Raw genomic sequence first — 23392 nt, forward strand, 5'->3', positions numbered from 1 at the left:
TTCTCATTAGCAGAGATTAAGGCCACCCTCTCTTTGAATTACTTTATTGGTGCTTCAGGGAGGAGCTCCAGCTCGCTGGTTTGACACATAAGGCTATTTCCAATACGTAAATGTCAAGCAAGCAAGAACCTGGTTTCTCTCTCTGACCCATGGCTTCAGGTGACAGGGTGTCATAACCCCCCAACAGCTGTTACTCAATGATCATCTACAGAATAAGTTATCAGTTTTCTCACTGGTTGAGTTTGAGGTGAGGGCCATCCTTACTTACTATTGATGCTTTAAGGAGGAGCTCCAGGTCGCGGCTTGAACCCTCAGGGCTTCTCATTAGCTGCTGAGTGACCGTTGTGTGAATATCCAGATGTCTCTCTGGACTCTCTCACTGGGACGTCTGACTCACACAGAGTGTGGGAGGGTACAAATTATCCAACTTTCACCATCACTACTCCTCTATGTTGTTATAAAGCCTTACCTATGTAATATCACACACACACACACACACACACACACACACACACACACACACACACACACATCCATCATCCAACCGTGAATAAAAGCAGTTATGAAAATAATGTGTGCCCAAAACACAAGTATAAATTATTGTTCCATACATTTCATTTCTCACTAATACATAAGTTAAACATGAATTATTATTATTATTTTTAATACTTTATGACGTGATAAAATTTATGATCGTCACAGATTTTATTACTTCCCATCACAAAGACCATTTCGACAAATTTTACATCACATCTCTCGTTTTTTTTCCCTGTTTTTCCAGACCTCTCCAGTCCTTGTTACATTCATACTGTTTCAAAAAAAGCTGTTCATACTTAAATAAATATGTCATACGTATATCATACGTAAATAAACTATTTTTGGCCTGAGACAATAATATTAGTCACATTCACCAACAGTGAATTGCTTATCACAAATGAAAAAGACAGCTGTGGGACCAAAGTTTGGCCACGTTTGGTTGAAGTGCACACGTTTTGATCCTCAATGTAAATATTAAAGGTCTAATAAAGTGCTGGGTAAGCAGTAAATTACAGTTTCCTGGGAATGTTTGTGTGAGACGGTGTTTGTGTAAGCGAGTGAGTTTGCCCTTTAAAAAACACTGTGTGCATAATAACGGTGTACTTGTTTAAGTTCAAAAGAGCGTTTCAGCTGCTTTGCTGGTATTTTGGTTAGAGGCATCATGGGGAGAGCTGTGGTGCAAATCACGCTCATAGGACTCCTTTTTGCTTTGGCCTCCACACTGCCAAACAAGGTAAGTTCAGTAGACATAAAGGACCAACAGAGCACTTCAAGGGAACAGAATAGAAGATAATGTAACGTCTTTTGAAGTGAAGAAATACTGACTGTGTGCATATGTTTACCTTATTATTTGTCTGAGATCAGGGTAAAAAGTGGACTATGAACTTATTTTAATGTTTAGAGCTTGGCATTTAATAAAGGTGCTGGTCAGTGTTAGGTTAAGGATCAAATGGCCTTTCCCATTAAGTGATTTATTCCTAGATATGTGTAATTATAACTTGCAATACTGTCATGTTATTTGGACATTAAAAAGACCTGAAGAGAGGCTTTTTTTGTTTGTTTGTTTTTGGTGAAACGTGCCTCCTGTGTTTGCTCAGGATGACTGGGACATCTACAGCTTTCACATTAACTCCACAGTGACCAGTCGTTATGCCACCACTGTCATCACAAGCCGTGTGGCCAATCGTATGGACGAATCAAAGGAAATTGAATTCCATGTTCGGCTTCCCAAGAATGCCTTCATCAGTAAATTTCGAATGTGTGTGAAGTTAAAATAATCTGTAACCATCCAGAGACATTTGCAAATAAAGAATTCTACACTGAAGAACAAATTACAGGATATTCAGCAGTGTGTGCATTTACATAAGGGCTTTTCTTGGTCCTCTTCAGGTTTATCGATGGCCAAGTTTATGATGGTGTTGTGAAAGCTAAGGAGCAAGCTCAGCAGCAGTACACTGAAGCTGTGTCCCGTGGTGAAAGTGCTGGACTTGTCAGGTATTAACTAAATGATTAATATTATAGGTATTGTACAAATACACTGAGTGTTCCTTTGGATAAAGAAGAAGAAAAAGAAAATATTTCTGTCATTGAAAATTAGTTGGGTCTGTTCTTGTGTTTTCTCTTCTTTCTTCATTTCTTTAAAATAATGTTAATGCGAATGCAAATAGGAAAATATAATTTGAGTTAACCTTACTCCCTACTCAAACTACAGCCATAATTACAAGTAAGTGAAATGATCATTGTTTCTGCTTTAGTTCTGTAGGAAGGACTCTGGAGGAATTTAAAACCTCTGTAACTGTGGCTGCTCACAAAAAGGTCACTTTTGAACTCACATATGAGGAACTGATGAAACGCACACATGGCAAGTACGAGCTGCAAATCCATGCTCGACCCATGCAGCCTGTCAGAGACTTCAAGGTGATTGTCTTGTTGGTATCTATTAGTGGAAAAATGCTGAGATAACAGCACACATGATGAGATATTTTGTTTTATTATATTGTATTTAATATCAGGTGGATGTGCACATTCACGAGGAAGCTGGCATCAGTTTCATTGATGTGAAAGGAGGCCTGAGCACCAAAGCCCTCGCTAATGCCATCACCAAAACACATGCAGATAAACAGGTACTGAAATCTTTTGTTGTAATACAGTAAAAAAATTATGAGCTTTCTAACAAGAGACAGTTTGAGGTACTAACAGGTTGTTATTCATTTGAAGTAAGAGGGAGCTTGATCTTAGTGTATAATGTATGAAAATAAATGGAGTAAAATGCACAAATAATCATTACGGTAACTATGACATTTCTTCCAACATTATGGCTCATTTCTCATCCTTGTACAGAAGAATGAGGTTTAAAGCAGGGGTATTCAACTAACATTTCTTCAAGCAAAGATCCAGATGATCACAATGTGAAATTATTTGGTGTGCAATATAGACTGTCAAATCAAATGAAATCAGTACAATTGCAAAACCTGTCACAACGGGACGGAACGGACTCACGCGCAGGCCCCAAGTCTCGAAAACACAAGAGTCTTTATCACAGTTCACCAGGTGATCTATTTACAAAAGTGAGGGGAAGGCCAGACTCCGGGGGTCCACACACGAAAGGGAAAGACGTTGAAAGTCCACGCACACACCTCCGTCCACTCCACACTCCTCTTCACACTCCACAGAAAGCACACTCGATCACTTCAGAAAACACAGGGGTGGGTCCAGGGGATCTGTACACAGAGACACAAAGGGATTACAATGGAAGGTCACTGAGAAACACTCTAGAGTTAACTGAGCTGGAGTTACACTGACGAGGGTCGGCAACGGTCCAGCGATGAGAGACACAGAGCTGCCATCCTATAAAGGAGCTGGAACACTCGTGATGAGCCACAGGTGTGTGGGTCAGGAGCCCACAGGTGAGCTCCGCCCAGGCCGAGGGAGGAGGGAAAGAGAGGAAGGGAGAGAGCAGGAACAAAAATGAAAATAAAAACATGTAGCCATGCTGAGCCGACCGGGTAGGCACAGGGACCCTGACAAAACCTTTTGAGAAATAATTTGAAAAATAATTCCAAAACTATTATTGGTCACACAGCATAGAACTGAACATTGGTTAAAAATCTCACACACCTGTGGAGGTGCACACTGATGATTAGTTTTGATTATGTTCACTTTGGACAAAACTGCCTTGCTTTTGTGTGTGGAGCCAAACATGGTGAAGTTCCATAAGTCTATGTTCCTTAAACCTGAAAAAGTTGTCTCAGGAACCATTTGTATCAAGAAAGTGAAAAGGTCAGTTCTTACAAACTGCTTCAGGCAGTTTATAATTGCTTGAAACAGCAGGTAAAACTGCATGTGTTGCTATTTTTATTCTTATTCTCTTTCTTCTTTTCTTCTATACTGTCTTATCAAATTCAATTCAATTCAATTCAATTTTATTTATATAGCGCCAAATCACAACAAAAGTCGCCTCAAGGCGCTTTATATTGTACAGTAGATAGCACAATAATAAATACAGAGAAAAGCCCAACAATCATATGACCCCCTATGAGCAAGCACTTTGGCGACAGTGGGAAGGAAAAACTCCCTTTAACAGGAAGAAACCTCCGCAGAACCAGGCTCAGGGAGGGGCGGCCATCTGCTGCGACCGGTTGGGGTGAAGAAGGAAAACAGGATAAAGACATGCTGTGGAAGAGAGACAGAGATTAATAACAGATATGATTCGATGCAGAGAGGTCTATTAACACATAGTGAGTGAGAAAGGTGAGTGGAAGGAAAAACTCAATGCATCATGGGAATCCCCGGCAGCCACGTCTATTGCAGCATAACTAAGGGAGGATTCAGGGTCACCTGGTCCAGCCCTAACTATATGCTTTAGCAAAAGGAAAGTTTTAAGCCTAATCTTGAAAGTAGAGATAGTGTCTGTCTCCCGAATCCAAACTGGAAGCTGGTTCCACAGAAGAGGGGCCTGAAAACTGAAGGCTCTCCTCCCATTCTACTTTTAAATACTCTAGGAACAACAAGTAAGCCTGCAGAGCGAGAGCGAAGTGCTCTAATGGGGTGATATGGTACTACAAGGTCATTAAGATAAGATGGGGCCTGATTATTTAAGACTTTGTATGTGAGGAGCAGGATTTTGAATTCAATTCTGGATTTAACAGGAAGCCAATGAAGGAAGCCAAAACAGGAGAAATATGCTCTCTTTCTAGTCCCTGTCAGTACCCTTGCTGCAGCATTTTGGATCAGCTGAAGGCTTTTCAGTGAGTTTTTAGGACATCCTGATAATAAAGAATTACAGTAGTCCAGCCTGGAAGTAATAAATGCATGAACTAGTTTTTCAGCATCACTCTGAGACAGGATATTTCTAATTTTAGAGATGTTGCGCAAATGGAAGAAAGCAGTCTTACATATTTGTTTAATATGTGCATTGAAGGACATGTCCTGGTCAAAAATGACTCAAGGTTCCTCACAGTGTTACTGGAGGCCGAGGTAATGCCATCCGAGTAAGAATCTGCTTAGATACCATATTTCTAAGATTTTCAGGGCCGAGTACAATAACCTCAGTTTTATCTGAATTAAGAAGCAGAAAGTTAGCGGCCATCCAGGTCTTTATGTCTTTAAGACATTCCTGCAGTTTCACTAATTGGTGTGTGTTACCTGGCTTCATGGATAGATAGAGCTGCGTGTCATCTGCATAGCAGTGAAAATTTATGCTATGTCTTCTAATGATGCTGCCTAAGGGAAGCATGTATAATGTAAATAGAATTGGTCCTAGCACTGAACCCTGTGGAACACCATATTTAACCTTAGTGTGTGAAGAGGACTCTCCATTTACTTGAACAAATTGGAGTCTATTAGATAGATATGATACAAACCACTGCAGTGCAGTACCTGTAATACCTACAGCATGTTCTAATCGCTCTAATAGGATATTATGGTCAACAGTATCAAACGCAGCACTGAGGTCTAGCAGGACAAGCACAGAGATGAGTCCACTGTCAGAGGCCATAAGAAGATCATTTGTAACCTTCACTAAAGCTGTTTCTGTGCTGTGATGAGCTCTGAAACCTGACTGAAACTCTTCAAATAAGCCATTCCTCTGCAGATGATCTGTTAGCTGTTTGACAACTACTCTTTCAAGGATTTTTGATATGAAAGGAAGGTTGGAGATTGGCCTATAATTAGCTAAGACAGCTGGGTCTAGAGAAATGACTACCTCTCAACTATTGGCACTATAGAGTCCAGTGTTTATCACCTGGAATCCACAGAGTTGATTGGCTGAGTGGCATTACATGAAATGGTTTAACTCACATTCAATTTGGCAAGTGCGTTTTCAAAACCTGGACCATGGTCCACCTGTTAGTGACCTCTGGGTTAAAGTTTTGGTTCTTGAACACATATTTGTAGATTCTTATCTCATTTTTTTTCTAAAGGTTAGGCTTCTCTGACACTCTTTGTATGTAAAGTCATGTTGCATTAATTTGAGACAAATGAGTAATTCTGAGAATGTTTAATTTGCGATTTTTAACAATATAAATATCAGCCCAAATCGGAAAACAGAAAATAAAATCACTGACATCGCTCTCTTCCAAGTTTCTAAACACTGTGATTCACTCTGTTTCCAGGCGTGGGTGTATTTCTATCCAACAGTCGACCAACAGAAAATGTGTGACAGCTGTGGAGATCAGGGTATGAATGGAGATCTGGTTATTGTTTATGATGTTAACAGGGATAATGGACTGGGACACATCAAGGTAAATCCTGGTCTTTTAGCAACACAAACTGTATAATTTGGGCTAAAAAGCCTCTTGAATAATCCTATAAACAATCAAGTTTATTTTTTTTAATAACTCCACCTTAGAAATCTGACGGGTACTTTGTTCATCATTTTGCTCCATCTGATCTTCCTCGGATACCAAAAAATGTCGTCTTTGTTATTGATCAAAGTGGCTCAATGCATGGCAGAAAAATTGAGCAGGTAAAGTATTTGAAGGGTCTGTTTCTTATATGATTTTATTTATACTTTTTTCATTTTTTTAAATTTTAACTAACAAAAATGTGTGTAAATTATGTTTTCTTACCCAGACGAGGATCGCATTAGTCCACATTTTGAATGATCTGGCAGAAGATGATCACTTTGGTCTGATCACTTTTGATGACAGAATTTCTTACTGGAAGCGAGAACTCGTTCAGGCCAACAGCAAAAACCTGGAAAGCGCCAAAAACTTTGCACGCAATATTCAAGACAGAGGATGTGAGATTTTGTATTAAATACATATTTTGAAATATAAACATTTGGCCAATGAACAGTGGACTGAGACTTTGTTTTTCTTGCATTTCAGCCACAGACATAAATAAAGCAGTGTTGCAAGGAGCACGTATGCTGAATGCACATAACAGAGAAGGTTCAGCATCTATCCTTATACTTCTCACAGATGGAGACCCAACCTCAGGTTATAATAAAGCACATCTGTAAACAAATGTACACAAAAATTTCATGAAATTGAGGTGTTTGTGAGCTTATTGTGATTAACTGTCCCGATTTATTATGAGTTTTGTGTCTTTTCAGGGGTGACAAATCTGGAGAAAATCCAGTCAAATGTAAGACAGGCTATTGCAGGCAAATTCCCACTGTACTGTCTTGGTTTTGGTTTTGATGTTAATTTTAATTTCCTTGAGAAAATGTCGCTGCAAAATAACGGTGTGGCACGGCGGATTTATGAAGACTCTGATGCTGATTTACAGCTGAAGGTATTTAAATTATAGATACTCTTTTATGTGAGTTGAAACCCTGAGAATTGAAAGAAAAGAAAGAGCATGATTTGTATCACTTCCACGCTGTATGTCAACAGGGTTTCTATGAAGAGGTGGCCACACCTCTACTGACAGATGTGACAATGATCTATGTGGGTGGGACCAATCTAACCCAGACTAACTTCAGTCACTATTATAATGGTTCTGAGATTGTGGTGGCCGGTGAGATCACAGATAATAACATTGAAACCTTCACCCCTCAAGTTGTGGGCATTTCAGTAAGAATCAATCCACAGGACTTATCAGCAGAACTCTTCTCAAACCTTTTTTACGATAGACTGACGATACACTTAATTTATTACAGAGTAATAGAAGAATAATATTCTCTAACCCAAATGAAACCGTGGAATCCACTGGAACAGTGTCTGATGACCGTATCCAGAGGGTTTGGGCGTACCTCACAGTTAAACAGCTTCTGGACAAAGAGTGAGTATAATATATGCCATCTTTCCTTGTATGACTCTTAAATGTGTAATCAGATTTTATGTCTTTAAAGTTTCTACCGCTACATCAGTGTCTTCAAAACACTATTTTTTTTTTTTATAAATCAAAACTGTTTATTTATTTTATACTTTGCTTTCTTTACTTTTCAGATATTTTAAGCATTTATAATCATGGGATGCTGTTTAGGATCACATTATATATACATTATAAGAAAAGTCTGGATATATTGAATGGATGTCTGAATATATAGAATTAAACTCAAACATAGAGACTCAAACTTGAATGTATAGAATGAAATTTGAATGTACAAGGTATCAAAAGGACAGGTGAACTGCAGTAACAGTAAATGTTTTAAGTTTGTTAGATCAGGGCAACAGGTTGAAATTTAGTCCCAAAATTCCAAGTAGAAGTCTGTTAAAGGGACATCAGATAATATGGCTGCAGTAATAAACTGTGTTCTCTTCAGTGTTGGGTAGTTTAACATCAACATCTCCATTTCTTACCTTTCTATTAAACATCTCCCATATAAAATTATATTAGTACAATTATGTTTGTTCATCTCCCTAAATTTCAAAAACAACTTTTTTTCACATCTTTTTAAAGGCAGAGTTTTTACACTTAATCATAAAAGTATGTGTCTCAGGAGCTAAGGATTTGGACAACATAGGCAGCCAGGCTGTCTATGGTCTGGTAATGGATCTCCATGATTTGGTTAGACTTTATTTTCCCTGTAACAAACAATAGATTGTGTGTTTTTTGGTGAACTTTGCTGAATTGACTTTCTGTGAAGAAAGTCTCTAAGATACATATTTTAGGACATGGATTTAGCTTAACACCTGTAATGTGTGAAGTTACATACAACACCATTTTATACTTTGTCACACAGGCTTCAATTATCTGGACCTGAGAAAGAGAAAGTGAAGAAGGAAGCTATGGCGCTGTCACTGAAGTACAGCTTTGTGACGCCTCTCACATCTATGGTGGTCACAAAGCCTCCAGGAGAGAACACAGATGTGCTTCATAAACCCAAGGAAGGTGAAACATCACAGAGATGGCCGTCGCCAGGAGGTCAACCCAATTTAGCACACCTTACTCCTGCTAGTGGTTATAGAGTGCGGGTGGTTCCGTTTGGTGAGCAAATCAAACCAATACAACAACATTCTCCAGTTCAGCTGAGGAGACGATCGCTTACAGTTCAGAGATGTTCTGTGAATGAAAGAAAGGGAGTATGTAACAGACTGAGTCAAATAGATGTGAGTCAGACAGAAGCAGGATGTAAGATGCAAGCTGAGACAACTTAAACTGGGAGGTACAACCTAGTGGCCAGGTTAGTGTACAGGAACACCTGCTGTATATGGATTACAAATCCCCATGGGAGACACCACTAAAGGTGTGTGTGTGTGTGTGTGTGTGTGTGTGTGTGTGTGTGTGTGTGTGTGTGTGTGAGCTGTTTAAAGATTTAGTTTAGAACTTTAGTGTCAGAGCATGGATGTTAATAAAAGCATCAATTAAACTCAATTATAAATGAATTAATTATCCTTATTTATTATGATATACTCTGCAGCTTTGCAATATTAACTTTATGTAATTAGATGTGTGTAAATGTTTTTACAGCTGATTTCGACATGTCTTATGATTTCGAAACTGCAGGTACAGTATCGCATTGATGAAATACTTTTTTGTTCTAAGAAAATCAAAGATTTTAAAGAGGGGACTTTGGAAAAAAATTCCTACAAAAAAAAGGGGAAAAATAATTTTTGGATAAAATGGTCTTTAGTGCTATGCATTTTCTAAAGTATCTTACACTTTTATTGGAAAACTTGTATTTATAGGTGAAAATTTAAAAAAAAATCAATATCACCATGACACTTTCTTAACTTAAGGCAAGTTTTCTAACATTCTATGACTGCATGGGAAAATTATTATTATTTTTTTATATATATATAAAAATGGATTCATTTTCAGAATTGTGAAATAGACAAAGTATGTGTTTTATGTCTACTTTTCCAAAACATGAAAAAAAAATTTCAAAAATGCCCAATGCATGAAAAGAGTTGAGTAAGTGTTGATTTCACAGCTCTTTATTTTCAGATTATTTTCAGATTCCAGAGTCTAACTTTGTGTCTCTATACCTCTAGCTCCTCTTCTCCACAGGTTTTTGCTCAACTCAACTGGGAATCAGACTGTTCCACTCTGCTTTGACTTCAGTGGAGCTATAATCCTTAAACTATTTCACCACCCCAGCAGAGGTCAGTAGTAGTCTTTCTCATGAGCATTTTTATTTTTCTCCCCCAGTTTTTATAGTGGTTAAAGAGCAGCATTTCTCTTTTGTTCTAGACCTGTCTGTTAATGGTGAGCTAGATTCAATTGCAAACGGAGGTTTCAGTAAAATTTTTATACACCTCAAAACTCACCAGCATGTTGAGGTTGACGCTGAATCACAGAGGGTCACTGTACGAGATGGACAGACAGTGACATATCAAGCTGCTGGACAGGATCCCTCGACAGTTGGCAGGTGATTTTGCAGTATAATGGTCAACACGTATGTTCTCACAGTATTGTTTAGAGACGTGCGCCCTTATTCAGTTCTTTCCCCAAGATTTACATGAGGCGATCAGTGTATACATCTCTGATGTCAACATATCCTGGGAAATGCAACCTAAAAAGGGCAATTTGGGCCATTAATAATTTTAATTGTACCCTTTTTTTATGGAGTATTTTGTGAGATTTGGCCAAATCTCACTAATTTAAACATGTCTGTCATAAAATAAAAATAAAAGGTTCATTTCTATCACAACTACAAACACATCAATAGCAGTGTATAAGCTTCGTAGCACAATATTTACTTGAGTATTTTTAAAATGCTCAAATTATGTAATTTGCTTTAACTACCCTACACACCAGCTCTCAAGCTGAGATACCCAGAGAAACTGAGAACATGGTGGTGAGAGGTCTCACTCTTTAGCAACAGGAAAGAAAAAGAATCCAACAAAATTAGTTCTGGATGCAACAGCAACCCTTCAATATTGGAATATTGTAAGACAAATATACCAGGACAAAAGAGGTTTTGAATGGGAAAAGCTAGGAACAACTTGCAGAAAGGCCAAAAATTTGATTCCGTTCATCCAATTCAATTCAGTTTTATTTATACAGCGCCAAATAGTAAGGTAGACCCTACAATAATAGAACTAGAAATGTTTTGTCACTCATCCAAGTGACTTTTTCAGTCTTAGTTGACTGCAGGTTTCCCCAACCTTATAAACAGTACATTTGCACAATGACTGAAACTAGCACTACTGAATGAACAATGGGCTGTGAGGTGTGTTTCTTGATCACTGATATGCAAATTGTCCTGACCGTTGATCAACAGCCACTGATTGAAGCATCATCTTAAAATGGCTCATGGAGACAAATAGGATAAACTTCTTTAGCCATACAACACATGATATCCTTCCATCACCTGTCCCAGCCTGTCCCCACGGTTCAGTTCCAGTCAGTCTCAAGCACATACTAGCTGTGTCCCAATTCAGGGACCGCATCCTTCGAAGGACTCAGCCTTCACTGTTCACGAGGCGGGTCCTTCAAGACCGAGAAGGCCGGAAGTCTGAAGCTGTTAAATGGGATTGTCTCGCCTTAGTCACACTGCTCAGGTTGCCCAGCAACCATGCTTCTAGCCGCTAGAAACATTTTATAGAGGAATGTTTGACAGAAATGAAGGCGAAAAATGATCTTTTTTGTTTGTTTGGTTTTTTCATGAGGTTTTCTTATTTGTTAAGTATCTGCGGCTGAGAACACAGGACTGTAAAAACATGATTGTTGGGCTTCATTTCTATACCGAACAATAATTTTAAGATTAGGTAATAAATAACAATTAGTAACAATTAGTAATAACAACTAATGTTGTTCATGACACTAGTGTCATCTCAATTTGGTAATGTAAATATAATATGGTCAATATTAGATTTATTGTATTTAATTAAAAACTTACAGCACTGAACTAGAACTCAGTTTCAAATACTGAGCTTCAATAAAGATTCAAGTTGCATTTATTTATATTTCCTATCACTTTATATCTTCATCTCAAACACAATACATCTTTTATAGTGTAAATATAGATGTATATAAGAGAGACAAATATTGGCTTTTAAATATGTTGGCATTATTACATTTGTCTGAATGCTTACATATAGGGGTAAAAAGAAAATTTACGAGCTGGGATAACTGTATGTTTGTGATAAAATGAAAAGTGAAAATGTAGACTGATATATTAAAAATGACCTAATATAAAAATGTTTAACTGCCTTTCATAGTTTTTAACTTAAAGGCCCAGAGTAATCTTTCTGACACTGAAAACACTGGAGTGATAAAATCATTTTAACATTGCCTAATAAGACTGATAATTAGGACAGATAATTGGTTATTTAAACCAAGGGACTGCTTCTTCAGACACTGCTTAGTTTGTCCTGGTGTATCATCAGGGGTGCAAAACCTCACAGATGATCTGCAGCAGTGGGGTCCATCTGTCCTGACTCTGACCACTTGCAGTTCTCAAACATGGAAATCAAATATGCAATAAGCTGTAGGATTCAAACACAAGTGTAACTTATGTTCATACTTTTATTTAACAATCAGAGAGAAAGAAAAAGAGAGAGAAGGGAAAAGTGCAGGACAGACACAAAGGTGAAAGTCTCAGGTGGTAAACACTACTAAAAAACAGCAACAGAGAATAAGTATTTTCTGTTTGTTATATAAGGAGTACTAAACAAGATGAGTTCCCAGTACATTGGTCCATTGGTCACATGTTAGACTCCTATGATTAAACCACCTTTTTTTTAGCTTAATGAGTGAACCGTCGGCACTAACATCACTAATGTCATGTGACGTATTTGATGTTCTTCGTTATTAAAACATTTGCATCGCCTCATAAATAAGTGATATAAAACTCAGTACTTACTTACTTTTAAAGTTTACTCTTGGCCACCCACTTGAGCCGTGTGGCATTTTTTTCGAAAAACTATCCACAGCTGTGCTATGAATCCTGGGATATATTGGGCCACGAAGGATCCACCTGGCCCATCCTTCAAATCTGGTGAAAAGGAGGACGCATTTGTGGGCCGCATTTGGAGCAGCCTTCGCATTGGGACAGCCTTCATCACCAGGGCTGTGATCTAATCGGCCTTCAAATGCGGCCTCCGAGGGATGCAGCCCCTGTATTTGGACACGGCTACTGATTGCTTGTAATACACGTCTAACACATAGCAGATACAACTTGATACACCACCAGGTATTGAGATGTCTTGCAGCTGTAGAGCACTAGAGCACATGCACATGCAGATTTCCCAGAGGTTTAGAGAACAGGCCTGTAGGACAGTCATCAGTCAGGGATGCATGCATGTATGCAGATCTATACAGAAGCACCCAAGTAAAGATACACTGAAGTGAAGATTATCAGTCTTCCATTGAGTAGCAGGAAATCCAAAGGTGTGTGCTGATATTTTGGGATTGTAATATGCATAAAGTTGTCATTAATTTCATGAAATTCTTTTTACAACTAGTGCTTGAATAAAAGGCCCTGCCCATGGTAAGCTTTCTCAAGCTTAGAAAAGTTTCTATTACGGGTATTATATATTACATTCTACAGGGTGGGCCATTTATATGGATACACCGTAATAAAATGGGAATGGTTGGTGATATTAAAGTCCTGTTTGTGGCGCATTAGTATATGTGAGGGGGCAAGCTCCTCAAGATGGGTGGTGACCATGGTGGCCATTTAGAAGTCGGCCATCTTGGATACAACTTTTGTTTTTTCAATAGGAAGAGGGCCATGTGACACATCAAACTTATTGGCAATGTCACAAGAAAAACAATGGTGTGCTTGGTTTCATCGCAACTTTATTCTTTCATGAGTTATTTACAAGTTTCTGACCACTTATAAAATGTGTTCATTGTGTTGGATTGTCAATGCAACCCTCTTCTCCCACTCTTCACACACTGATAGCAACACCCCAGGAGAAATGCCAGCACAGGCATCCAATATCTGTAGTTTCAGGTGCTGCACATCTCGCATCTTCACACCATAGACAATTGCCTTCAGATGACCCCAAAGATAAAAGTCTAAGGGGTCAGATCAGGAGACAACAGGGGCCATTCAACTGGCCCACGATGACCAATCCACTTTCCAGGAAACTGTTCATCTAGGAATGCTCGGACCTGGCACCCATAACGTGATGGTGCACCATCTTGCTGGAAAAACTCAGGGAACGTGCCAGCTTCAGTGCATAAAGAGGGAAACACATCATCATGTAGCAATTTCAAATATCCATTGGCCTTGAGGTTTCCATTGACTATCGTTGTACCCCATATACCACACCAACTTCACCATTCACATAAAAGTTTGCCTCATCACTGAACAAAATCTTCTGTGTGAACTGAGGGACCTGTTCCAATTTTGTTTTGCCCATTCTGCAAATTCTGGGTCATCCTCGTTGAGATGCTGCAGTAGCTGGAGTTTGTAAGGGTGCCATTTGTGAGTAGCTAATATCCGCTGAAGGGATGTTCGACTAATGCCACTCTCCAGTGACATGCGGCGAGTGCTACGCTGTGGGCTCTTGCTGAATGAAGCTAGGACAGCCACTGATGTTTCTTCATTGGTGACAGTTTTCTTGTGTCCACATTTTGGCAAATCCAACACTGAACCAGTTTCACGAAACTTAGCAAGCAGTTTGCTAACTGTAGCATGGGAGATGGGTGGTCTCATAGGGTGTCTTGCATTGAAATCTGCTGCAATGACCCGGTTACTGCGTTCACCAGATATCAACACAATTTCGCTCCTCACATGTTAACCTCTTCGACATGTCAATGGCTGTGAACAAGGAGAAACTTGTAAATAACTCATGAAAGAATAAAGTTACATTGAAACCAAGCACACCATTGTTTTTCTTGTGACATTAACAATAAGTTTGATGTGTCACATGGCCCTCTTCCTATTGAAAAAACAAAAGTTGTATCTAAGATGGCCGACTTCTAAATGGCCACCATGGTCACCACCCATCTTGAGGAGTTTGCCCCCTCACATATACTAATGTGCCACAAACAGGACTTTAATATCGCCAACCATTCCCATTTTATTACGGTGTATCCATATAAATGGCCCACCCTGTATATTAAATTCTCATTTTCTTTTTAGCTTTGTTGAACCTTCCAGGTAGAAGCAGGTTTGTTGGATTACATGGAGTTGTGACACTGTGAAATGTCTATTACAGCCCTCAGTAGGGCAGTAGTCAGCCAAGACAAGTGAAATGATCTGTGAAGGTCTTTCAAATCTTCAAAGAGCTTTAAAATATTCATATAAAGTCCATATTTTTCCAGTGTTACAGTGACTGTGTACAACACTGAAATTCACATTGCAGCTGAAGACATTCTCCTGGTCATCTCACAACATGAGAAAAATGGCCAAAGACTCCTTTGGCCAGTTTTAAGACAGCAACCCTCAACCAACAACACCGAAGGACTTTTAGGTGAGTGAAACGACATGCATGCACATACTTTGTTCATTGCTTAAGAAATTAATGAATTTGTCAGTGTCATGTTAAGAATAAAAACAAAGTTTGCACCGAGCATAGGTGGTTTCTGTAAAAGTATCTTGTTGCTGTGTCTGTTTTAGTATCTGGTTTTCAGTGTCAGCTTTTGTTTCATTATTTTACTCCCTTTTTCCAGCTGTAAAGCCAGCAGTGTATGAGGTGGTGCAGCAAGTTCCTGTCACAAAACTAAAGATTAAAAACCAAGAGACAGATGTTACAAGGTACATTTTTGTAATGTTTTCAGTTTCTTCATTCAAAACATAAAACTGTTTAAGATTCCACCAAGACATGAGCTTGTTTTTCTTTTGTAGTGACAGCGCTATTGACTACAGCACCGACCCTCCTGTCACAAAGAACTGCTGGCTTATGTCTGCTGACTCTGCCCTGCAGAGACCACTGGCAGATTTTTTCATGGCACAACTTTAAGTGTGAACTATGCTGAATTACTAGAAAATATGTGGTTTAAAAGTAGAGAAAACATTATTAATTATTATTATTATTATTATTATTATTATTAATAATAAACTTATTGTGGAAAATGTCCTTCCACCTGTTAAAATGAACAAATAAAGTATCCCAGATTGCAGAATGACTCATGTCTACATCATTTTATTAAAGAAAGAAAAAAAAAATAAGGATTTGGAGGTTGTGGTGTCAAAATAATACATCCAACCATGTGAATTCTACTGAAACAATTGCACAGAAAAACACCACTGTGTTACTTCAGTGTAACTTCTAATCTGACCCAAATCTAACAAATGACAATAGATAGAGTTGACATTAATAGGCATTTATTCTACACTTTGTTGTTAAACAGAAAGTTAAAACTAATTAGATTCTTTTACTTAAATGAAATATGCTTTCCTGGGTGATTTATCTGAAAGATAGTTATACTATAGAACAGTGTTGTGCCATCTCAGGAGATACATTGACTTTTAAAATTTGACAGACGTGTTGGGCCAGCACCAGATGCATACATATCAAGCATAAACATAAATACGGCATTTCAGTCTTAACACTTGCGTTCACTTTTAGTGGGAACAGTGTTGTTGATCAACATTTTTTTTTCCAATGAATCAAAGTCTGGTGTCAGTTTTGTTGTGGCAATTCTCAGAACAGATCTGAGTGTTCATCACTCAACTGGGACCTGTAGGGTTCTTTTGTTGGTGTTCTTCACACTAAAAGACTGTTCACACACACATGTAGAGCCAAACAACATCAGCATCCTCTGTGTCAGCTTCTGAATGTTTGGACATTTTTCTGGTCTTAAAAATTTTTAAACTCATCCAGTTTAAGAAAGTTGGACAACACATTGAGATCAATCAGTTTCAATTGCTACCTTTCATAGTATTTAACTATTTAAGCAACTCCGCCTAATGCGCCAACTGGTGGAATGTCAGGAATTACGGGACGAGGACAAATTAATGTAGTCATAATTATGATATTAATTGATTTGGGCAAGTCTGTAGAAATCTTTGGCAGGCTGGATTAAAATGACCAATGGGCCGGATGTTGCCCGCGGGCCGTAGTTTGCCCAAAAGGTTTTCTTTAACTCTTAGGACCTGGCGTCCACATATGTGGACATCACATTTTGGGTTGTTTTGGTCGAGACAAGGGCCCGATATCCACTTACGAGGATATTATACTGCCACTGTTCTATCAAAATTTAGGAAATGAAATACTGTTTAACCATGTGTGAAACAAATAAATAAATGAAATAAAATAAATGAAATTGTGCATTGCACCTTATTCACTGTTTTACATATCACCTGGCGTTTGTAAATAAATTTCTTGAGTCCCACGCTTGAGTCCCCTAGTTTACCGTAACAACACTATAAAGTCACAATTGAGTAATGATGTGCAAAACTCAAAATGAAAAACAACAATTGTGCCCCTTAGAGCAATATGACTCATTGGAAAGCCATTTGAAAGAGCAAAATTTAGTATTGTGGTCTGGACAACCCAAAATGTGATGTCCCCATATGTGGACGCCAGGTCCTAAGAGGTTAAACTGCATTAATATTTTTAACATATATAAATAAAAGCTTTTTTTACCAAGCCAATGAAAATGTACATGGGCCATTAAACTCTGAAACACTGAATTATTATTAATATTCATTATTAACATCTAGACCGTCATAACGTCTGTTTCCAGCAGCACAAGAACTTGACTCCTATTAATGTCAGAAAGCCTTCAAGAAGCCAGAGTAAAGGTACATTTTTATGCCTTGGGTTAGATCGCATGCATACATACATTTAAAAAAACACCCAGCACGCCACTGTGGGCGGTTTATCCTTCAAACTCGGGTCCTCTACCAGAGGCCTGGGAGCTTGAGGGTCCTGCGCAGTATCTTAGCTCTTCCCAGGACTGCGCTCTTCTGGACAGAGATCTCTGATGTTGTTCCCGGGATCTGCTGGAGCCACTCGCCTAGCTTGGGAGTCACCGCACCTAGTGCTCCGATTACCACGGGGACCACCGTTACCTTCACCCTTCACATCCTCTCGAGCTCTTCTCTGAGCCCTTGGTATTTCTCCAGCTTCTCGTGTTCCTTCTTTCTGATGTTGCTGTCATTCGGAACTGGTACATCGATCACTACGGCCGTCTTCTTCTGTTTGTCTACCACCACTATGTCCGGTTGGTTAGCCACCACCATTTTGTCCGTCTGTATCTGGAAGTCCCACAGGATCTTAGCTCGGTCATTCTCCACCACCCTTGGGGGTGTCTCCCATTTTGACCTCGGAACTTCCAGGCCATATTCGGCACAGATGTTTCTGTATACTATGCCGGCCACTTGGTTATGGCGTTCCATGTATGCCTTGCCTGCTAGCATCTTGCACCCTGCTGTTATGTGCTGGATAGTCTCAGGGGCATCTTTACACAGCCTGCACCTGGGGTCTTGCCTGGTGTGATAGACCCCAGCCTCTATGGATCTTGTACTCAGAGCTTGTTCTTGTGCTGCCATGATTAGTGCCTCTGTGCTGTCTTTCAGTCCAGCTTTGTCCAGCCACTGATAGGATTTCTGGATATCAGCCACCTCCTCTATCTGCCGGTGGTACATACCGTGCAGGGGCCTGTCCTTCCATGATGGTTCCTCGTCTCCCTCCTCTTTCTTGGGTTTCTGCTGCCTGAGGTATTCACTGAGCACTCGGTCAGTTGGGGCCATCTTCCCAATGTATTCTTGGATGTTTGTTGTCTCATCCTGGACTGTGGTGCTGACACTCACCAGTCCCCGGCCCCCTTCCTTCCGCTTAGCGTACAGCCTCAGGGTGCTGGACTTGGGGTGAAACCATCCATGCATGGTAAGGAGCTTTCTTGTCTTTATGTCACTGGCTTCTATCTCCTCCTTTGGCCAACTTATTATACCAGCTGGGTACCTGATCACGGGCAGGGCGTAGGTGTTGATAGCCCGGATCTTGTTCTTACCGTTCAGCTGACTCCTCAGGACTTGCCTGACCCTCTGAAGGTACTTGGTGGTTGCAGCTTTCCTGGCGGCCTCTTCATCGTTCCCATTCGCCTGTGGGATCCCCAGGTGCTTGTAACTGTCCTCTATGTCTGCAATGTTGCCTTCTGGTAGCTCGATCCCCTCAGTTCTGACTACCTTCCCCCTCTTTGTTATCATCTGACTACACTTCTCCAGCCCGAATGACATCCCGATGTCATTGCTGTATATCCTGGTAGTGTGTATCAGTGAATCGATGTCTCGTTTACTCTTGGCATACAGCTTGATGTCATCCATGTACAGGAGGTGGCTGACAACTGCTCCGTTCCGTAGTCGGTATCAGTAGCCAGTCTTGTTAATGATCTCACTGAGGGGGTTCAGGTCTATGCAGAACAGCAGTGGGGACAGAGCATCTCCTTGGTAGATCCCGCACTTGATGGTGACTTGTGCTATGGGCTTGGAGTTGGCCTCTAGTGTTGTACGCCACATCCCCATTGAGTTCCTGATGAAGGCTCTTAGGGTCCTGTTGATCTTGTACAATTCTAAGCATTCCAGTATCCAGCTGTGGGGCATTGAGTCATAGGCCTTCTTGTGATCAATCCAGGCATTGCACAGATTGGTCAACCTGGTCTTGCAGTCTCGGCTGACTGTCCTGTCTACCAGTAGCTGGTTTTTTGCGCCTCTGGTATCCTTGCCAATCCCTTTCTGTGCCCCGCTCATGTATTGACCCATGTGCCTGTTCATCTTAGCCGATATGATGCCTGACAGGAGCTTCCATGTAGTACTGAGGCAGGTTATTGGTCGGTAGTTGGATGGGACCGGTCCCTTCTTGGGGTCCTTGGAGATCAGGACCGTCCGACCTTCGGTTAGCCATTCCGGGTGTCTCTCGTCAACTAGCAGCTGGTTCATTTGTGCTGCCAGATGCTCGTGGAGTGCAGTCAGCTTCTTCAGCCAGTAGGCGTGAACAATGTCGGGGCCTGGTGCTGTCCAACTCTTCATACTAGAGGCCCTTGCTTGGATGTCTGCCACCGTGATGGTTACTGGACCCTGTTCAGGGAGGTTGCTGTGGTCTGCCCTCAGATCCACTAGCCACTGAGCATTGCCGTTATGGGTTGCATCCTTCTCCCATATGCTCTTCCAGTATTGCTCTGTCTCCAGCCTTGGTGGTGCTGTTCTCTTATTGTTCCCTTGCCACTGAGAGTACACCTTTGCTGGTTCTGTCGAGAACAGCTGGTTTATTCTCCTGCCTTCTATCTCCCTGGTGTACCTCCTCAAGCGGCTGGCCAAGGCTGTGAGTCTTTGCTTGGCAGTTTCCAAGGCCTCAGGTATGGACAGCTTGCTGTATTTTTTATGCACCTTCTTTGTCGCACCTTTCTGCAACTCCGTTAGTTGGCTAACCTCCCTCCGTGCTACTTTGATCTTGCCCTCTAGCCTCCTTCTCCATGGAGGGTACTGCTCCTTGTGGCTGTTCAACTTATAGCCAAGCATCTCACCAGTGTTGGTCAAGTTACTTGAAAAAAGTAATCAGTAACTAATTACTGATTACTTCCCCCAAAAAGTAATCCCGTTACTTTACTGATTACTTATTTTCAAAAGTAATTAATTACTTAGTTACTTTTTAAAAACACAATTTACAACCTGAATAGGTGATAAAGCGATAGATCTTTCAGCCCAATTCTACTTTTTCTGCATAATCCATCATACAAAATGTAATCAAATGGAAATGTCTCTTTTTAAAACTTGTTTTATTAGTTTTAATCTTTTAACTTTATGCATCAAGCAAAAATTAAATTATATGCAACATTCTCTGACTGGAAGAAATTTGTTTAACATTTAAACCTATTTTCTGTACATTCCAGCACATAAAATAAAATATTTTTTTGTGTTTACACTCACTCTTTCAAATAGATGCAAGTAAAACACAGCAGAAAATAAATAAAGTCAAAGGCTAGTTGCCCTATTTTCACCTGTAAAGCAGGACTGGGGTAGGCGGAGGTTTACCCTGGTGCAGGTGTGCCGCAGCGGTCAGTGGAAGAATCCGCGAGTTTCTCTGTGAATTTCCCATTACAGTCGTAGCGCACTTGGCGCTTGCTTGGAAGTTAAGGGGTTTTTTTTCGCTGTAAAAAGAAGTTTTCTTCCCACGCACAACGGACGCTAATGTTTTTGTCACTTTTTATGGAATCAAACTCAAAGTAAGGTCAGTACTTCCACGCTTTAAACGCTGCACGCTCATACTCTCTCCCATACTTGATATATTATCCATTGTTGATCTGCAGACAGCTGTTGTCACAAACGTCGTACTCGCTTACGTCACTATCATGAGACATTCTCGCAAAAAACTCACGGTTTTAGTAACGCAGTAACGCAGCGTTCCTACGGGAAAGTAACGGTAATCTAATTACCGTTTTTGCAATGGTAATCCCTTACATTACTCGTTACTTGAAAAAAGTAATCGGATTACAGTAACGCATTACAGTACAAGTACAAGTAACGCGTTACTGCCCATCTCTGCATCTCACTGATCACTGCTGCCGTATTGTAGATCAGCTTGTTAGTCTCGGTAAGCGTGGCTGTAGGTATCATCCGTCGTGCTGCATTAACATCATCTAGCAGACCTTCTGAGGGTACTTCACGTAATCTTGGTAACCAGCTATGGGGGATCCAGGTTTCAAGCTTGGCCATGATCCTATCTTTCAGGTCAGTTCCTCTCGCACTCAACGATCCTTCTCCTATCGCACTTGGGGCTTTGTACCCAATCTCGGGTGGGGGTGATGATATCTCCCCTCTGACCTGGCGTCCTGGCTCGCCCTTGCCGTAGCATTTATGTTGTACCTCGTCAATCTCTAGCTGTGAGAGCAGTCCCTTCTTCCAATTTTGGAACACTGAGCTACTAGTTGTTTCGCTGTCATTGTGGATGTTGGGTATCGAAGAATCCATAGGTCCCTCATCCTATTCACGTAACCCCTTCCGCCAGGGTTACTTGCGTAGTAACATTCCAACAACGCACTGTTTTCGTCTCTTGCCCACCGATACCTTCTTGTTGTTGAGGAACCAGGGCACCCTGACGAGAAGTGGGCTACTGGAACAAGAAGGCATATATATGTATAGATATATCTATATATATATATATATCTATATATATATATATAGATATATATATGATTTGACATTTGACTGTACTTGAAATTATTTACATATACAGGGTGGGCCATTTATATGGATACACCATAATAAAATGGGAATGGTTGGTGATATTAAAGTCCTGTTTGTGGCACATTAGTATATGTGAGGGGCAAACTCCTCAAGATGGTGGTGACCATGGTGGCCATTTAGAAGTCGGCCATCTTGGATACAACTTTGTTTTTTCAATAGGAAGAGGGCCATGTGACACATCAAACTTATTGGTAATGTCACAAGAAAAACAATGGTGTGCTTGGTTTCAACGTAACTGTATTCTTTCATGAGTTATTTAGAAGTTTCTCTTTGTTCACAGCCATTGACATGTCGAAGAGGTTAAGACGTGAGGAGCGGATCGAAATTGTGTTGATATCTGGTGAACGCAGTAACCGGGTCATTGCAGCAGATTTCAATGCAAGACACCCTACGAGACCACCCATCTCCCATGCTACAGTTAGCAAACTGCTTGCTAAGTTTTGTGAAACTGGTTCAGTGTTGGATTTGCCAAAATGTGGACGCAAGAAAACTGTCACTAATAAAGAAACATCAGTGGCTGTCCTAGCTTCATTCAGCAAAAGCCCACAGCGTAGCACTCGCCGCATGTCACTGGAGAGTGACATTAGTCGAACATCCCTTCGGCGGATATTAGCTACTCACAAATGGCACCCTTACAAACTCCAGCTACTGCAGCATCTCAGCGAGGATGACCCAGATCGGCGCACAGAATATGCAGAATGGGCAAAACGAAAATTGGAACAGGACCCTCACTTCACGCAGAAGAGTTTGTTCAGTGATGAGGCAAACTTTTATGTGAATGGTGAAGTTAACAAACAAAACCACCGCTATTGGTCTGACACTAACCCACATTGGATGGATCCCTCCAAGACTGTTGGAACAACAAAAGTGATGGTTTGGTGTGGTATATGGGGTACAACGATAGTGGGTCCATTCTTCATCAATGGAAACCTCAAGGCCACTGGATATTTGAAATTGCTACATGATGATGTGTTTCCCTTTTTATGCACTGAAGCTGGCACGTTCCCTGAGTTTTTCCAGCAAGATGGTGCACCACCACATTATTGGTGCCAGGTCTGAGCATTCCTAGATGAACAGTTTCCTGGAAAGTGGATTGGTCGTCGTGGGCCAGTTGAATGGCCCCTAAAGTCTCCCGATCTGACCCCCTTAGACTTTTATCTTTGGGGTCATCTGAAGGCAATTGTCTATGGTGTGAAGATATGAGATGTGCAGCAACTGAAACTACTGATATTGGATGCCTGTGCTGGCATTTCTCCTGTGGTGTTGCTATCAGTGTGTGAAGAGTGGGAGAAGAGGGTTGCATTGACAATCCAACACAATGGGCAGCACATTGAACACATTTTATAAGTGGTCAGAAACTTGTAAATAACTCATGAA

General features: G+C 40.4%; 1 protein-coding gene across 1 annotated transcript; it reads left to right on the forward strand.

The window, feature by feature from the left end:
• The first annotated feature begins 1129 nt into the window (after positions 1-1129).
• On the forward strand, positions 1130-15954 carry LOC120440320 (inter-alpha-trypsin inhibitor heavy chain H3-like). Its single transcript, XM_039612647.1, has 19 exons — positions 1130-1270; positions 1635-1795; positions 1927-2031; positions 2292-2454; positions 2550-2660; positions 6150-6278; positions 6386-6502; positions 6610-6778; positions 6867-6977; positions 7094-7275; positions 7377-7556; positions 7643-7764; positions 8669-8913; positions 9397-9432; positions 9921-10031; positions 10120-10297; positions 15151-15299; positions 15499-15583; positions 15674-15954. Exons 1-19 carry the CDS (start codon positions 1199-1201, stop codon positions 15786-15788), a joined length of 2541 nt encoding a protein of 846 aa, XP_039468581.1. The 5' UTR covers positions 1130-1198; the 3' UTR covers positions 15789-15954.
• The last annotated feature ends 7438 nt before the right edge of the window (positions 15955-23392 follow it).

The sequence above is a fragment of the Oreochromis aureus genome, linkage group 5, assembly GCF_013358895.1.
Source record: "Oreochromis aureus strain Israel breed Guangdong linkage group 5, ZZ_aureus, whole genome shotgun sequence".
In the NCBI taxonomy this organism is placed as follows: domain Eukaryota; kingdom Metazoa; phylum Chordata; class Actinopteri; order Cichliformes; family Cichlidae; genus Oreochromis; species Oreochromis aureus.

Bases quoted from the DNA above. Each gene is read 5' to 3' on its own strand.
- LOC120440320 (XM_039612647.1), top strand. From the start codon at position 1,199: ATGGGGAGAGCTGTGGTGCAAATCACGCTCATAGGACTCCTTTTTGCT. The intron at 1,271-1,634 runs GTAAGTTCAGTA...GTGTTTGCTCAG, and splicing joins CCTCCACACTGCCAAACAAG to GATGACTGGGACATCTACAG. The intron at 6,279-6,385 runs GTAAATCCTGGT...ACTCCACCTTAG, and splicing joins ATGGACTGGGACACATCAAG to AAATCTGACGGGTACTTTGT.